Raw genomic sequence first — 14952 nt, forward strand, 5'->3', positions numbered from 1 at the left:
AGTGCAGGCAAAATTGAACCTGCTAATAGATATACCTGCAGGCATCATTTAGTTAAGAAAATTAGGTGCTTTACCTATAGCACAAGGTTAACTTAACCTGCTTTACAACTGAACCAGCTTCTTAGTAAACCCTCCAGGACAGAAAATACAAAGTTTTTGTAAGCCTTAAGTTTTCCCTTCAAGTAAGGTCAGTGCTGAAAATGAGAAAAATAAATAGTACAGAAAATGTGGCCAACATGAAGACAAAGAGCTGTTACGATTACTCTACTTCACAAATCAGTGAATCAGTCAATGCTACAGTCAGTAGGTGGTGCACACAACTGGTCATTATGCAAAAGAAAAAAAGAATTGGGAGGGAAATGCAGCTTATTGGCATCTGTAAACCTGGTTTTGAACTTGCATGTCTTTCCTATATTCGTTAAATTTAGTCTAAATTGCTATCGCTATGGCTTCTGTCCCCCCTTGAACAGAGGAGTCTAGGTAGCCTGTTACAGTCAACATTAGGCCTAAGCTAAATACACCACGTGTGGAACTGAAACAATGCCAAACAAAGTTCATTTATGCTCATGATTTCACAATACAGTAGTGCCTAGTGACCAAGCTATAGTTACTGAAACAGGAGGATTATAACCATTTCATAAGACGTTGCCTCGATGTGTTTCTTCAAGTTGGACGGGGAGTTTTTGTAAGATAGAATTTCCACATCTTCGGGCAGGAATAACATAAACTGCATGCGGTACGACGAATCTTTAACACCCACGAAAGAGTGTATTGTGTTTAAATAAGGCCATGGGCTCTCATCACCAGCTGGTGGTTCCCCTGGAGCCGTGTCCGACGTAGTTGCAGTCGTTGTGGTCTCCGTCTCCTCCTCCATGTGGCTGCTGCTGATTGCGAGACTTGCTTTGTGTTTAATGGGAGAAGCGAAACAGGTGTATCCTATTGGAGGTGATGAACAAACCCAGGCAAGCAGGCTACCGACTTTGTTCGGTAGCCTGCTTGCTACTTGCTAATCAGTAGGTGGGGTCAAAACACTTTGTTTCTCTCTCTCGCTTTTTTGTAACGAGTAACTAAACCACAAATTGAAAATGTATCGGAGTAAAAGTACGCAATTAAGTTCGGAAATATAGTGAAGTAAAAGTGAAAGTCATCAAAAATTTTCATACTCGAGGAAAGTATGAAGTACTCCAAAATATACTTAAGTAAAGTAGTGAAGTATTTTTACTTCGTTACTATACAACACTGGTCAGTATGATGTAATATTCTAAAAGTAAAGGCTGTTCAATTCGCTGCAGAAAATCCTCATAATTAACAGAAATAAAAGGCTTGGAAACATCCGTGTGTTTGTGTAATTACTTTAATACTGTGTTTCACTCACTGAAATATATGAACCTTTTATCAATGTTGTAAAATATTTAATATAACTGTATGTTGAGAGGAGGCTCAAAGCGGAAAAGTCTAGGGGGAACTAAAAATCGTTTACAGTTTCTTCAGTGCAGCCAAAGTGAAACACACGGGAAGCTACGGAGCTCACGAGGTAGCATTAGCTCCTCTTAGAAGGTAGTTTGAAAACAGGTTTGGTGTTTTCGGTAAATATTTCCGTGTTTTCAGTGAAAATGTCTTCAGTTCCGCCTCAGAGAGAGTTTATCAACGAGCAGGTAACTCCTGCTGGAGAAACATTCACAGAGTGGAAAGAAATCAACGTTAAGATGGAGGAAGAGATGGAGGATCAGCGCAGACTGATGGATTTTACCCGGATACCGAGGATCATCTTACACCGGATAGGTACGAGGCAGAAATATAATGTTATGTGTAAATTTCATATACTAAAATAAACAGTAAATGAAACTACAAATTTGATAAGAAACATTTCTCCAAATATTTTTTTTCTAAATAAAACTATCGAAAGCGATACTTCTCAATGTATATGGGTTGAAGCCAAATATTTAAATGCACTGAATAAAAAGACAAATTTCAAGTTAAATCAGAGAAAACTTGTCGTCTTTTAACCTAGATAGAATGACCAATTATTTGTATTTGCTAAATGCTAGAAAACTTGTCCAGTCCAGGTGACCCCGCGCACCAGCACCTCCAACCCCACTAGGGACAAGGGTGTTAGAAAATGGATGGATAGAAAACTTAGCGAGAACGTTTCAATAAAGTTCAGTCATGTTTATTTGCATAGCACATTTCAGCAACAAGAAAGTTCAAAGTGCTTTACAGCATAAAAATACAAAGTCATAGAACACGCAGTCAATAATTGAAGCATTGCATATTGTCAAGTGTCAACAATCGATTCAGTGAATTATTGTGTAAACTGCTTTATACTGCTGCAAGCATTATAAAACAGATTTCAACTTTAACTTGTCAAAGTCTTTGTTTTGTTGTCATTTATGGCTTTACCTGTTATTCTATTGTCTAAGCATCTAGGTTGCTCTTCTTTAAAAGATGAAGGTGTCCCTTCTTTAAAATCCTCTTTTCCATCTCGCGAGGCTTTCTCCATGTTGCACTTTTAATTTTTTAACCTGAGTTTATGTGGTTTTATAACATTATTCCAAAAATCTGGAGACACAAGAAGTTTGTAATATCACATTTTGACTCTCATCCAGTTGAGTTCATTTTTCAGTTTATAAATTTTTAATTTTAAAATGATCCAAGAAAGCCATGTTTAGATGAAGATTCTGATCTTTGACTGACATATAAAAGCTTTTTTTTTAATCTTTTTGTCCAGTTCTGTTTAAAGAGGAGGAGGTTCTCAATGAGCCCAGCAACCAGGTGGAAAACTCCACTTTATATCAAGAGGAACCAGAACCTCTGCAGATAAAACAGGAACAAGAGGAACCAGAACATCTGCAGATAAAACAGGAACAAGAGGAACCAGAACATCTGCAGATAAAACAGGAACAAGAGGAAAGAGAACATCAACAGTTCAAAGAGAAGCAACTCTGCATCAGTCAGGATGAAGAGCATCTTGTGCTGAAACAGGAGACTGATGACATTTTGGTGATTCCTTCTAATGTGCAAAGAATCCACAATGAAACAGAAGCACAGAGGGACCAACTCATCTCTCATGACTCTGCTGAAACTAACCAGGATCAGAAAGGAAGCAATTCTGAAGACCTTGGAAAAAAGAGAGACAAAGAACAGAAACAAAAGGAGAAATATGAGAAAACCAAACAGCAGAAAAGTAAAACTGACAGTTTGAAACAAAAAAGGTACAAGAAAGTTCACCTCAACCAAAAGTTATATTCTTGTAAAATTTGCGATAAAACCTTTTCTCGAAAGAATTCTTTGCCTAGACACATGAAAATTCACACGGGAGAGAAATGTTTCCAATGTCCAGTCTGTGGAAAAAGTTACCGTTACAAGACTGGTTTTATTTATCACTTGAGAATTCACACAGGTGAAAAACCATTCACATGTTCAATCTGTGGAAAACATTACCGTTTAAAGGGCGCTTTAAAGAATCACATGAGGATTCATGTTGGTGAGAAGCCTTTTTCTTGTACGACCTGTGAAAAAAGTTTTACCAGTAACAATTATTTAGCAATTCACATGAAGTCTCACACGGATGAGAAGCGTTATTCATGCGAGACTTGTGGAAAACATTTTGGTTACAAATGTTATTTAAACATTCACATGAGGATTCACACAGGTGAGAAACCTTTTTCATGTCCAAGTTGTAGAAAGAAATACAGGCAAAGAGCCACTTTAACTCGACACATGAGAATTCACACAGGTGAGAAGCGTTATTCATGTGAGACTTGTGGAAAACATTTTGGTTACAAATGTGATTTAAATCTTCACACGAGGATTCACAAAAATGAGAAGCCTTTTTCTTGTGTGACTTGTGGAAAAACTTTCCCTCAGAGAAGCAATTCCACTGTTCAATGAGAGAGCACATGATGGCATAATTTAAGTAACTTGCTGTTTGGAAGTGGAGTAATTATAGCTTGATGGCATTTTGAAGATGTAGCAGCTTAGTTAAAAAAAAAAGGCATTCCAAATAAGAAGTCATCTTATTCTGGTAGTTTTACCTTTCCATTTTAATGTTTCTTTTTAAGTGAGATTGTCTCCGTATTTATTGTTTCTTAATTGAAAAGTGAATTTAAATGCTTCTAGAGTTATAGTGTGTTTGTTGTACTTATAGTTTGTTTTAGTTAAAAGACTTTGATTTGTGAAATGTATCTTTTTTTCGTGTTTGTTTGAGAGGTTTTTGACTCTGTAGAGTATTAGAACATTTAGTGATGATGTAGATCAAATTTAAGATAAAAAGTGACAAAAACCCGTCTCACTTCTCTTATTTTGGGCGAGCACAGTTGGAAAGAATGAGCCGATCAGGAACGGCAAAAAAACATTCCGAAAACACAGACGTGTCCCAAAAAGCAAATAACTCAAAGCTTAGCACAAGGTTCATGACCAATATTTATATTAACATCATGATCTTAATGTATATAAATATTTTCTGACTGTTTTGTCAGTACCCAGTTTATTGGAAGTGCAAGGATTTGACTGCTACAACTGTGACTAAACAAAGAGGTGAAATTAGTCAGTCATAGCTAGCAAGCCGCTATCTCTTAAACATTTAAATCAAGTGAATGGCTTTATCTAACTTAAAGAAAAAAACAATTCTATTCATCCATCTCTCCAGGACAAGTTTACTAATCATCATCGTGGCAAACGCATAATTAATCAAATCACAGATTTTCATGATTACGTCACAGTGCTGCCATCTTGTGACAGAAACATGTTCCTGCAGCTCAGCAGAGATAAACAAGCTGCAGGTTGTTGTTTCTGTTTCCATCTCAGTGATTTAAGTTCATGATGTTTTGCTAGAAAATGTTTTGTTCAGATTATTAAACAGGAACAAACGTTTCAACGACTGAAGGAAGTCAGACAGTAGATGTTGGTTGTAGTGTGTGAGAAATTCACCACAATTAACAGAAATAAAAGGTTTAAAATGTGAGCTTGAGTTGTTATTATATGTACTGTGGGGTGAATTGAGTAACTAAAATAAATATATTTCAACAATATTGTAATTTACTGAAAATAACCGCATGTTAAAAGAGGTGACTCAAAGCGGAACTTATAAGTCGTTCACAGTTTCTTCAGTGCAGCCACAGTGAAACACGGGGAAGATAAAAAACAGAGCACACGGGATAGCCTTAGCTTTTGTTCTGTTTTCTGAGGACGGGTTTGAGGTTTAGCTAAACATTTGAGTGTTTTCAGTGAAAATGTCTTCAGTTCCGCCTCAGAGAGAGTTTATCAACGAGCAGGTAACTCCTGCTGGAGAAACATTCACAGAGTGGAAAGAAATCAACGTTAAGATGGAGGAAGAGATGGAGGATCAGCGCAGACTGATGGATTTTACCCGGATACCGAGGATCATCTTACACCGGATAGGTACGAGGCAGAAATATAAAGTTATGTGTAAATTTAAAATACTAGAATAAACACAAAATAAAAGTACATAACAAATTTGACTATCGAAGCTGAAGTTGGTTTCCGATTCCACCTAATCTTTCACTACCTTCCTCATCTTTAATCTATTATATAAAAAGAACTACATCACCTAGACACTTTAACTTGGACTAGATTATTCTGATCTGATAGAATATTTTAATCCTTGTTTGGGATTTGTGAAACCTTTTTCTGATTTGTGAGACTTCACTGAAGTTCAGATTACTATTCACACTTGTTCCATGCAGTTTTTTTTCAAATTCAAATTCAATTCTAATACAAAACCACTTTATTAATCCCAATGGGAAATTAAATGTTGGTGTAACTCATGAATTCTTCAGAGTTATTGTAGATGGCGATGGCTGTTGGAAGGTAAGATCTTCTGCAGTGGTCTATTAAGTGAAGTTTCACAAATCAGTTAAAGGTTTCACAAATCCCAAACGTAGATTTACATATTCTACTATTAGTGCAGAATAATCCAGTCCAAGTTTCTACATGTTGTAATTTTTTTTTACTAGAATAGATTAAAGATGAGGAATATAGTGAAAAATTTGGTGGAATTGCCCTTTAGCCATTTCCCAAATCGGAAACCAACTTCAGCTTTGTATTTGACTAGAAGAAACATTTCTAAAATAATTTTTTCCCCCCCAAAATAAAACAATCCAAATCAATACTTGGTGATGTACGTATATGGGGTGAAGCCAGATGCACTGAATAAAAAGAAACATTGGAAATTAAATCAGAGAAAACTTATCGTCTTTTAGCCTAAATAGAATGACCAAAATTATTCCTGTTTGCTAAATGCTAGAAAGCTTAGCGAGAACATTTAACTTATTAAAGTCATTGTTCTATTGTCCTTCATCATGGCTTTACTAAATCTAAGCCTCTAGTTTGTACTTGTGACCCTTCTGTGCTTTCTTATTGGGAATCCTCTTTTTTATCTCGTCAGGCTTTCTCCATGTTGCACTTTTAATTTTATAACCTGAGTTTAGGTGGTTTTATAATGTTGTCCTGATTCTCCATGTTCTTTGCCACTTCAGCTGCTGAGTTGTGGACGTGTTTCATCCTCATAAAATTCCCTGAGATTAGCTGAGTTTAGGGTCTGGAAGTTGATCTTCTTTCCTGTCAAAACCCGACTTCAGTGTATTTAGACGTCACTGTTTCAGCACATCCAGTGGTAATTCTGGTCTAATATTACAGTTTTCCAATCCAGCATCAATCCTTCTTATAGTCAGGCCATTACTTAATCATTTCTTAGTTTGCAAGTTTCAATAGTTGAGATTACAAACCACTTTTCATAATTATAAGTTTTTAATTTTATGTTAATCCAAGAAAATCTTGTTTAAATGCATCAATGGATTAAATTGAAGGGTTCGACCTCTAACTGACATTTTCAAAGCTTTTGTTTTTTTCTTTTTGTCCAGGTCTGTGTAAAGAGGAGGAGGTTCTCAAAGAACCCAGCAACCAGGTGGAAAACTCCACGTTAGATCAAGAGAAACCAGAACCTCTGCAGCTAAAACAAGAAAAAGAAGAACCAGAACCTCTGCAGATAAAACAAGAAAAAAAAGAACCAGAACCTCTGCAGATAAAAAAAGAAAAAGAAGAACCAGAACATCTGCAGATAAAACAAGAACAAGAGGAACCAGAACATCAACAGTTCAAAGAGGAAGAGAAGCAACTCTGCATCAGTCAGGATGAAGAGCATCTTGTGCTGAAACAGGAGACTGATCATATTTTGATGATTCCTTATAATATGAACAGAATCCACAATGAAACAGAACCACAGATGAACCAACTCATCTCTCTTGACTCTGCTGAAACTAACCAGGATGAGAAAGGAAGCAATTTTGAAGATCCAGGAAAAAAGAGAAACGAAGAACAAAAACAAAATGAGAGAAGTCAGAAAACCAAAAGCACAACCGAAAGTTCAAACCAAAAATTATATTCTTGTAAAATTTGTAACAAAATCTTTCCGCGAAAGAATTCTTTGCCTAGACACATGAGAATTCACACGGGAGAGAAACCTTTCACATGTACAACCTGTGGAAACAGTTACAGATACAAGAAAAATTTAATTTATCACTTAAAAATTTACAGAGGTGAAAAACCATTCACATGTTCAATCTGTGGAAAACAATACCATTTAAAGGACAGTTTAAAGAATCACATGAGGATTCACACGGGTGAGAAGCTTTTCACGTGTGGGATCTGTGGAAAAAGTTTCCCTCAAAATGGTAATCTTTCTGCACACTTTAAAGTTCACGAAGGTCGGAAGTCTTTTTCTTGTGTGACTTGTGGAAAATCTTTTCGGTTTCAATCTCATTTCCTTCGTCATGTTAGAAGTCACACAGGTGAGAAGCCTTTCTCTTGTGTGATGTGTGGAAAAAGTTTCACTCGGAGAAGCAATTTAGCTGTTCATATCAGAGAGCACATGATGGCATAATTTAAGCCTTAAGTATAAATTTTCTCAGTGACTTGCTGTTTGGAAGTGGAGTATTTATAGCTGGATGACATTTAGAAAATGTAGCAGCTTTGTTAAAACATCATTTCAAATAAGAAATCATTTTGTTCTGGTAGTTTTACCTTTCCATCTAAATGTTTCTTTTTAAGTGACATTGTTTCCATATTAATTGTTTCTTATTTGAAAAATGAATTTGAATGCTTTAGGAGTTATTAAGAACATTGTATTTTGTATTACTTTGATGATTTTGGTTAGCAGATACATGTTAGCTCTTAGTGAATGCAATGTATGTGCTGGTAGGTTACAAATGAATTGCCCCTTGGGAAGAATATGTTTGTCTAAATTTGAATCTGAATATCATATTTTTTTTTATTTTCTGTTTGAGATTCAGGACAAAAATAAATATTTCTGTTGTTTTGATGGCAACGATGCAGACATGAGGTTTATTCAGTCATAGTTAAGTCTGAGAATTGTCTTTTTGTGTAAACGTGCATTATCTCTGTCCTTGTAAAAATGACTCTACATAGTAAAGTTTTGTTTAAGTAGTTTTATTTTCATTCAGTAGCAGATTTCAGACTGGGTTTTGTTGGTTCACAATTCTATTTGTCTATTTTGTTTTTCCTTGATGAACTAAACATTGTGTCATTTTGTATAAATTTATATATGAATATTTTTAATGTAGTGAGTTTATAATGTAAAGAAAAAATTCTCCTTCCACCAAAAAGAAGTATTTAAAAAAATTTTTTTGAAGTTACCATGGTAACGGTTAACCTACTTGAAGTTCTGCAGTTTGTGACACAATATTTGGTGAAATAGCTCCTCAAACAGTGAGCATTGATCTAGTTAAGATGATGTAAGGTATTGAGAGACGCTTTTTTCATCTCGGCTCTGGTTGTTTTGTCAAACGTACCGCAGTTTCGAGCCACAATGATCTCCAGGTTCAAAGCTTTCAAACTCAGTATAGGACAAACACTTTGGTCCACTGGAGTCTGCAGGAATCAGGGGAAAGTCATCATCACTCCAACCTCTGGTGCAGTTTGCAGCTAAAGGTAATATCAGATGAACAGCAGATCTGAAATTAAAGGTGCATTCCCAAACTTCATCAGTCCAAGGTCAACCAGACGGCATGAAGAGATGACAGCTGCTGAGATGCCTGCAAATATTGGCCACCATTCACCATTTCCATCTAATAAGTGTATTATTTATTCCTCCAGTTTCCATGGTGATCATTAAATACTTTCCTCTGGTTCAGATTTCACTCCAGTAAAAGTCCATTCACATCCAAAATGGCGTCTCACAACTTTATATGATGCTCCATCAGATAAAGATTCTTGTTGATTAACATTGACACAGAAAGGGATGGATTTGTCCTCAACACTGCTAAGCTCCATTGAACCAGCACTATATGACTTACTGGCTGTACTGCGCCCTCTGGTGGTGAAAGTCACCATAACAATATTACAGACTCCAAATAATAGCAACAGATTAGCAAACTGTTTTAGTGGAATAAGAGAAAAGAAGTTTTTAGTATTGAGATTAAAAAAAAAAAAAAAGAATTTTACTGTGTTGTTAATATTTTGTAGCTTTTTCATTTTATTGCTGGATTTAAATATTTTAATTTTAAATAATATATTAGTAAAAGAAAATTAAATTTTATTTTACTCCTGGATTGATTAAAGACAAGCTTTATTTAAAGTTAAGTGAAAAAAAAAATCCATTCCATTGTATCTAGAACAGGTTTTATAGTCATCATCAAGAAATAATAAAAATTTATTAACTTAAATCACAGATTTTCATGATTACGTCACAGTGCTGCCATCTTGTGACAGAAACATGTTCCTGCAGCTCAGCGGAGATAAACAAGCTGCAGGTTTTTGTTTCTGTTTCCATCTCAGTGATTTTAGTTCATGATGTTTTGCTAGAAAATGTTTTGTTCAGATGATTAAACAGGATCAAACGTTTCAATGACTGAAGGAAGTCAGACAGTAGATGTTGGTTGTAGTGTGTGAGAAATTCACCATAATTAACAGAAATAAAATGTTTGGAAGTATCAGTCTATGAGTAATTATTGTACTTGTCTTGTATTAAATCAATTTTTCAACAATATCTTCATTTACAGAATATAACCGCATGTTAAAAGAGGTGACTCAAAGCGGAACTTATAAATCGTTCACAGTTTCTTCAGTACAGCCACAGTCAAACACGGGGAAGATAAAAACAGAGCACACGGGATAGCCTTAGCTTTTGTTCTGTTTTCTGAGGACGGGTTTGAGGTTTAGCTAAACATTTGAGTGTTTTCAGTGAAAATGTCTTCAGTTCCGCCTCAGAGAGAGTTTATCAACGAGCAGGTAACTCCTGCTGGAGAAACATTCACAGAGTGTAAAGAAATCAACGTTAAGATGGAGGAAGAGATGGAGGATCAGCGCAGACTGATGGATTTTACCCGGATACCGAGGATCATCTTACACCGGATAGGTACGAAACACCTTCATGTTTTACTGATTAGAGTTAGAAACATGTTAAAAATATCCAGGGAGAAGTTAGGAAAAGACCTGCACTTTTTTCTGCCTTATTTATTTATTTGTTTGTTTGTTGCTTAGATCAATTATTGTAATTTTCCTCCTTAAATAACAACAACATTTTCATTTAACTTTATATTTTGGTCCATCTGATTATGTACGTTTTAAATATCAAATGATTGATAATTCGATCAGTTACTCTGTGCTTGAGTAAACTTTTCATCAAATACCTTTTTACTCTTATTTAAGTAAAAATATGTTGAAGTAGTGCTACTGTTACCTGAGTACAATTTTTGCCAGTTCTGAAAGAGAGCAAAAGACGCCATCTTTGCCAAAAACAACAACAAAAAAACAAAACAACTCTGAAGATGAGGAGGAAGGTTACGATATCAGCTTCCAAGCATCTACATATTTGTTTTGAAAGAAATTCAAAAGAAATGACACGAGTATTCCCATCATTCCACTCCAAGCAAGAGTCATATGAACCAGGTGGGGGATGAGCGGGTCGTTGATTTCCTGGGAATGCTCTGAAGAGGATGGACCCATCCACAACAAAGACTCCTGCATGGGAGTCGAATATGGAGGCATTTTGGTGAAAATGTATTTGTGCCCTGTAACTGAGAAGTTGAAGTTCCAGAAAAAAGAAAAAATCCTTTAGGAGTTTTGTAATTGGTAGATTTTCTTTCAGTTACCCATAAATACAAAACAGCAGTTACACACTTCTTATTATAAAACAATCCCCAAAAACATAATAAGGTTTGTTCCGGTTAGTTAAAATAGATTTAAAATAAATAACTCAAGTTAAACAATTAACAGTGGTTATTATTTGGAATGCACAATAACTTATTTTAAGAGATACTAATAACTGATAGTTACTCCAAATGCCGATAATGACCGATAACATACCTGGAAATAAGAATGGCAAGTGTAGCATTAATATTTAATAATAATGTAATCCAAGAGGCAGAAATATAAAGTCATGTCCAAATTTCAAATACTAAAATAAAAACTAAATAAAGAATATTACTATTTTATGTGATGTATATTCTGTATCTACATAGAGGAAGGAGATTTCTGGATTATTCGCTGGGGGAGACAGCGAATAATCAGCTATTATGAATTTGTTTTCTCATCCAGAAGTTCGTAAATCACATTTTGATTCATCTAGCTGAGTTAATTTTTCATACTTATACGTTTTAAAATTTATAATAATCCAAGAAAAATCATGTTTAGATGCATCGATGGATTAAAATTGACTGACATTTCAAAGCTTTTGTTTTTTCCTTTTGTCCAGATCTGTGGAAAGAGGAGGAGGTTCTAAATGAGCCCTGCAACCAAGAGGAAAACTCCACTTTAGAACAAGAGGAACCAGAACCTCTGCAGATAAAACAGGAACAAGAAGAACCAGAACATCAACAGTTCAAAGAGGAAGAGAAGCAACTCTGCATCAGTCAGGATGAAGAGCAGCTTGTGCTGAAACAGGAGACTGATGACAATTTGGTGATTCCATCTAATGTACAAATATTCCACAATGAAACAGAATCACAGAGGGACCAACTCATCTCTCATGGCTCTGCTGAGGATGAGAACCAGGATCAGGAAGGAAGAAATTCTGAAGACCTAGGAAAAAAGAGAGACGAAGAACAGAAACAAAAGGAGAGATGTCAGAAAACCAAAACTTGCAGTTCAAAACGAAAACTACGCAAGAAATCTCGTGCTCGCCAAATACGATACTTTTGTAAAATTTGCCATAAAACTTTTTCTCGAAACGCATCTTTGACTAGCCACATGAAAATTCACAACGGCAATAAACCTTTCACATGTACAGTCTGTAGAAAAAGTTACAGGCACAAGAGGGGTTTAATTCATCACTTGAGAATTGTCACAGGTGAAAAACCGTTCACATGTTCATTATGTGAAAAACATTACCATTTAAAGGGCGCTTTAAAGAATCACATGAGAATTCACACAGGTGAAAAACTGTTCACATGTTCATTATGTGAAAAACATTACCGTTTTAAGAGCGGTTTAAAGAATCACATGAGGTTTCACACGGGTGAGAAGCCTTTCTCTTGTGTGACTTGTGGAAAAAGTTTCATTCAGAAACGCACTTTAACTGTTCATATGAGAGTGCACATAATGGCATAATTTGAATCTTAACTATCTGTGGCGCACCTAAAAATGCCACCACATAATTTTGGTTGTTTCATAATTTTTAAATATTTTCATGTGTAATTTATTGTATTTTGTTCCAAAAATGAAGAAGTTATATTTAGTTTGCATTACGGGATGTTAATCTGCCTGCATCTACAGTGCTTTCTTGAGGTTTGAATGGCAGCAGTAGTGGCGAAGCGGAACCTTTGTTTGGGGGTCGTTGCTTCCGGGTTGGTTTTGGGGCAGACTTCCGGTTTACCTCAAACGCAATATGGATGCTAACGGCAGCGCTTCGGTCGTCATTGCTGACTTGTATTTTATTATCCTTCAGGCTAGCACACGGTGAAAATGCACCAAAGCTACTCTTAAGAAGTGTACCTCTTATCTGCTCAGTATGCAGCACTGTGTTAGGCTTTCTGTGCACCGTTTTGCCAATAACAGCAAAACTGGAGTTTTATTTGGCAGTGTGCCAACCTGCACTGGGAATGTCCTGTGGGGGGAGGCCATGATTTCTTACTAACTGGATTTTAGGAGTTTTATTTTGCTTTTGTTTGAATAATATTCAGTTTAAGTTGTTGACTCATAAAGTAGCTCAGAGCATGAGAGTAAAGTGAGTCCAGCCAAAGTTAAAGGTAGAGACTGTTAGAAAAATTATGTTTTATCAGTAGTTACCAGTTTGCTCTTCATTTATAGGTTAATTATATGTGTGAGACAGAGCTAACTTTACTATAACCCTTAAAACATGTTCTTTAAAGATGGTCTTTCCTTAGTCATAAAACTGCGTTTGTTTGATTTGTTTTAGTTCCTTTGGACTCCTAATCTTATCAGCACCAGCCCCCTTTCTTTTGTTTTGTGTTAATAAAAGGCAGAGTTTCAGAACACATGGTGAGCTGTTCAGAGGAGCAGTTCGCTGTGTCTTCTCCTTCTGCAAAAGCTTGGTTAAAAACTCATAAATGTTGTCTGTGGTTCTTTCTTTGTATTTAGGTAAACAAAATACCTATCAGAGACACTATTCTTTGTTCATGAATTGTGGGAATTGAGGTTAAAGTTCAACCAATGCTAAGTTAATTTCTGTATTTGTTTTGTAAATCTTGTAATTCTATTTTTGATTGGTATTCAGTTAAAATCAGTGTACATTCTGATGCTTATGCCAGTTAATATACAGCTAAATGTAGTAGGGCTTTAAGACAGTTGATTTATCCTGCTTGATACACAATACCTTGGTTGTCTTCATCTAAGATGTGTTCCCAAAAAATAAATAACTAAAGCTTGGTACAAGGTTCAGGTCCACCAAAATATATGAAACAGGAGAAATATTTCCTCACTGTTTTGTCAGTACCCAGTTGATTGGAAGTGCAAGGATTTGACTGCTACAACTACGACTAAACATAGCACTGAAGCTAGCTAGTTATAGCTAGCTAGCCGTTATCTTGTAAACATTTAAATAAAGTGGATCAAAAGATACAGGTGCATTCCCAAACTTCATCAGTCCAAGGCCAACCAGATGTGATGAAGAGATGACAGCTGCTGAGATGCCTGAAAATATTGGCAGCCATGTACATCAAACAAGTGTATTATTTCTTCCTGCAGTTTCCATGGTGATCATTAAATACTCTTTTGGTTCAGATGTCGCTCCAGTAAAAGTCCATTCACATCCAAAATGGCGTCTCACAACTTTATCTGATGCTCCATGATGGCAGTTGTTCATTAACGTTGATCCAGAAACTGATGGACTTTGTCCTCAACACTGCTGAGCTCCATTGAACCAGCATTATATGGATTACTGGCGTTACTGCGCCCTCTGGTGGAGAAAAGTCACCATAACAACAATATCATGGTCTCCAAACAAAGGAAACTAACTGCAAACTGTCTTAGTGGAATAAGAAAAAAAGTTTTTAATAAATTTTACTGTGCTTTTAAATGTTAAAATTTTTCTGGATTTAAATATTGTAATTTTAAAATAATATGTTCGTAAAAGAAAAACGTATATTTCTTTTTTCTGGATTGATCAGAAACATACTTTATTTCAAAATAAAGAAAAAGAAATCAATTGCATTCATCCATCTCTCCAGGACAGGTTTCCTAATCATCATGGCAGAAACATAATTAAATCAAATCACAGATTTTCATGATTACGTCACAGTGCTGCCATCTTGTGACAGAAACATGTTCCTGCAGCTCAGCGGAGATAAACAAGCTGCAGGTTTTTGTTTCTGTTTCCATTTCTGTGATGTAGGTTTATGATGTTCAGTTAGAAAATGTTTTGTTCAGATTATTAAACAGGATGAAATGTTTCAATGACTGAATGACGTCAGACAGTAGATGTTGGTTGTAGTGTGTGAGAAATGTATCATAATAAAC

The 14952-nt window shown here is 35.7% G+C and overlaps 3 protein-coding genes across 3 annotated transcripts; all 3 read left to right on the forward strand.

Moving 5' to 3' along the window:
• Positions 1-1514: 1514 nt before the first annotated feature.
• Positions 1515-4901, forward strand: LOC106700186 (zinc finger protein OZF-like). Its single transcript, XM_023346986.1, has 2 exons — positions 1515-1782; positions 2729-4901. Exons 1-2 carry the CDS (start codon positions 1614-1616, stop codon positions 3889-3891), a joined length of 1332 nt encoding a protein of 443 aa, XP_023202754.1. The 5' UTR covers positions 1515-1613; the 3' UTR covers positions 3892-4901.
• A 242-nt stretch (positions 4902-5143) lies between these two features.
• LOC102236458 (gastrula zinc finger protein XlCGF28.1) lies at positions 5144-8540 on the forward strand. Its single transcript, XM_023346992.1, has 2 exons — positions 5144-5400; positions 6882-8540. The coding sequence occupies exons 1-2, from the start codon at positions 5232-5234 to the stop codon at positions 7898-7900; spliced, it is 1188 nt and encodes a 395-aa protein (XP_023202760.1). The 5' UTR covers positions 5144-5231; the 3' UTR covers positions 7901-8540.
• A 1581-nt stretch (positions 8541-10121) lies between these two features.
• LOC111611188 (zinc finger protein 32-like) lies at positions 10122-14351 on the forward strand. Its single transcript, XM_023347003.1, has 2 exons — positions 10122-10393; positions 11732-14351. The coding sequence occupies exons 1-2, from the start codon at positions 10225-10227 to the stop codon at positions 12583-12585; spliced, it is 1023 nt and encodes a 340-aa protein (XP_023202771.1). The 5' UTR covers positions 10122-10224; the 3' UTR covers positions 12586-14351.
• Positions 14352-14952: the final 601 nt, after the last annotated feature.

Source organism: Xiphophorus maculatus, chromosome 14, assembly GCF_002775205.1.
Source record: "Xiphophorus maculatus strain JP 163 A chromosome 14, X_maculatus-5.0-male, whole genome shotgun sequence".
NCBI classification, from domain to species: Eukaryota; Metazoa; Chordata; class Actinopteri; order Cyprinodontiformes; family Poeciliidae; genus Xiphophorus; species Xiphophorus maculatus.

Coding starts and splice junctions, on each gene's coding strand:
- LOC102236458 (XM_023346992.1), top strand. CDS start 5,232: ATGTCTTCAGTTCCGCCTCAGAGAGAGTTTATCAACGAGCAGGTAACT. Junction 5,401..6,881: donor GATCATCTTACACCGGATAG/GTACGAGGCAGA, acceptor CTTTTTGTCCAG/GTCTGTGTAAAGAGGAGGAG.
- LOC106700186 (XM_023346986.1), top strand. CDS start 1,614: ATGTCTTCAGTTCCGCCTCAGAGAGAGTTTATCAACGAGCAGGTAACT. Junction 1,783..2,728: donor GATCATCTTACACCGGATAG/GTACGAGGCAGA, acceptor CTTTTTGTCCAG/TTCTGTTTAAAGAGGAGGAG.
- LOC111611188 (XM_023347003.1), top strand. CDS start 10,225: ATGTCTTCAGTTCCGCCTCAGAGAGAGTTTATCAACGAGCAGGTAACT. Junction 10,394..11,731: donor GATCATCTTACACCGGATAG/GTACGAAACACC, acceptor CCTTTTGTCCAG/ATCTGTGGAAAGAGGAGGAG.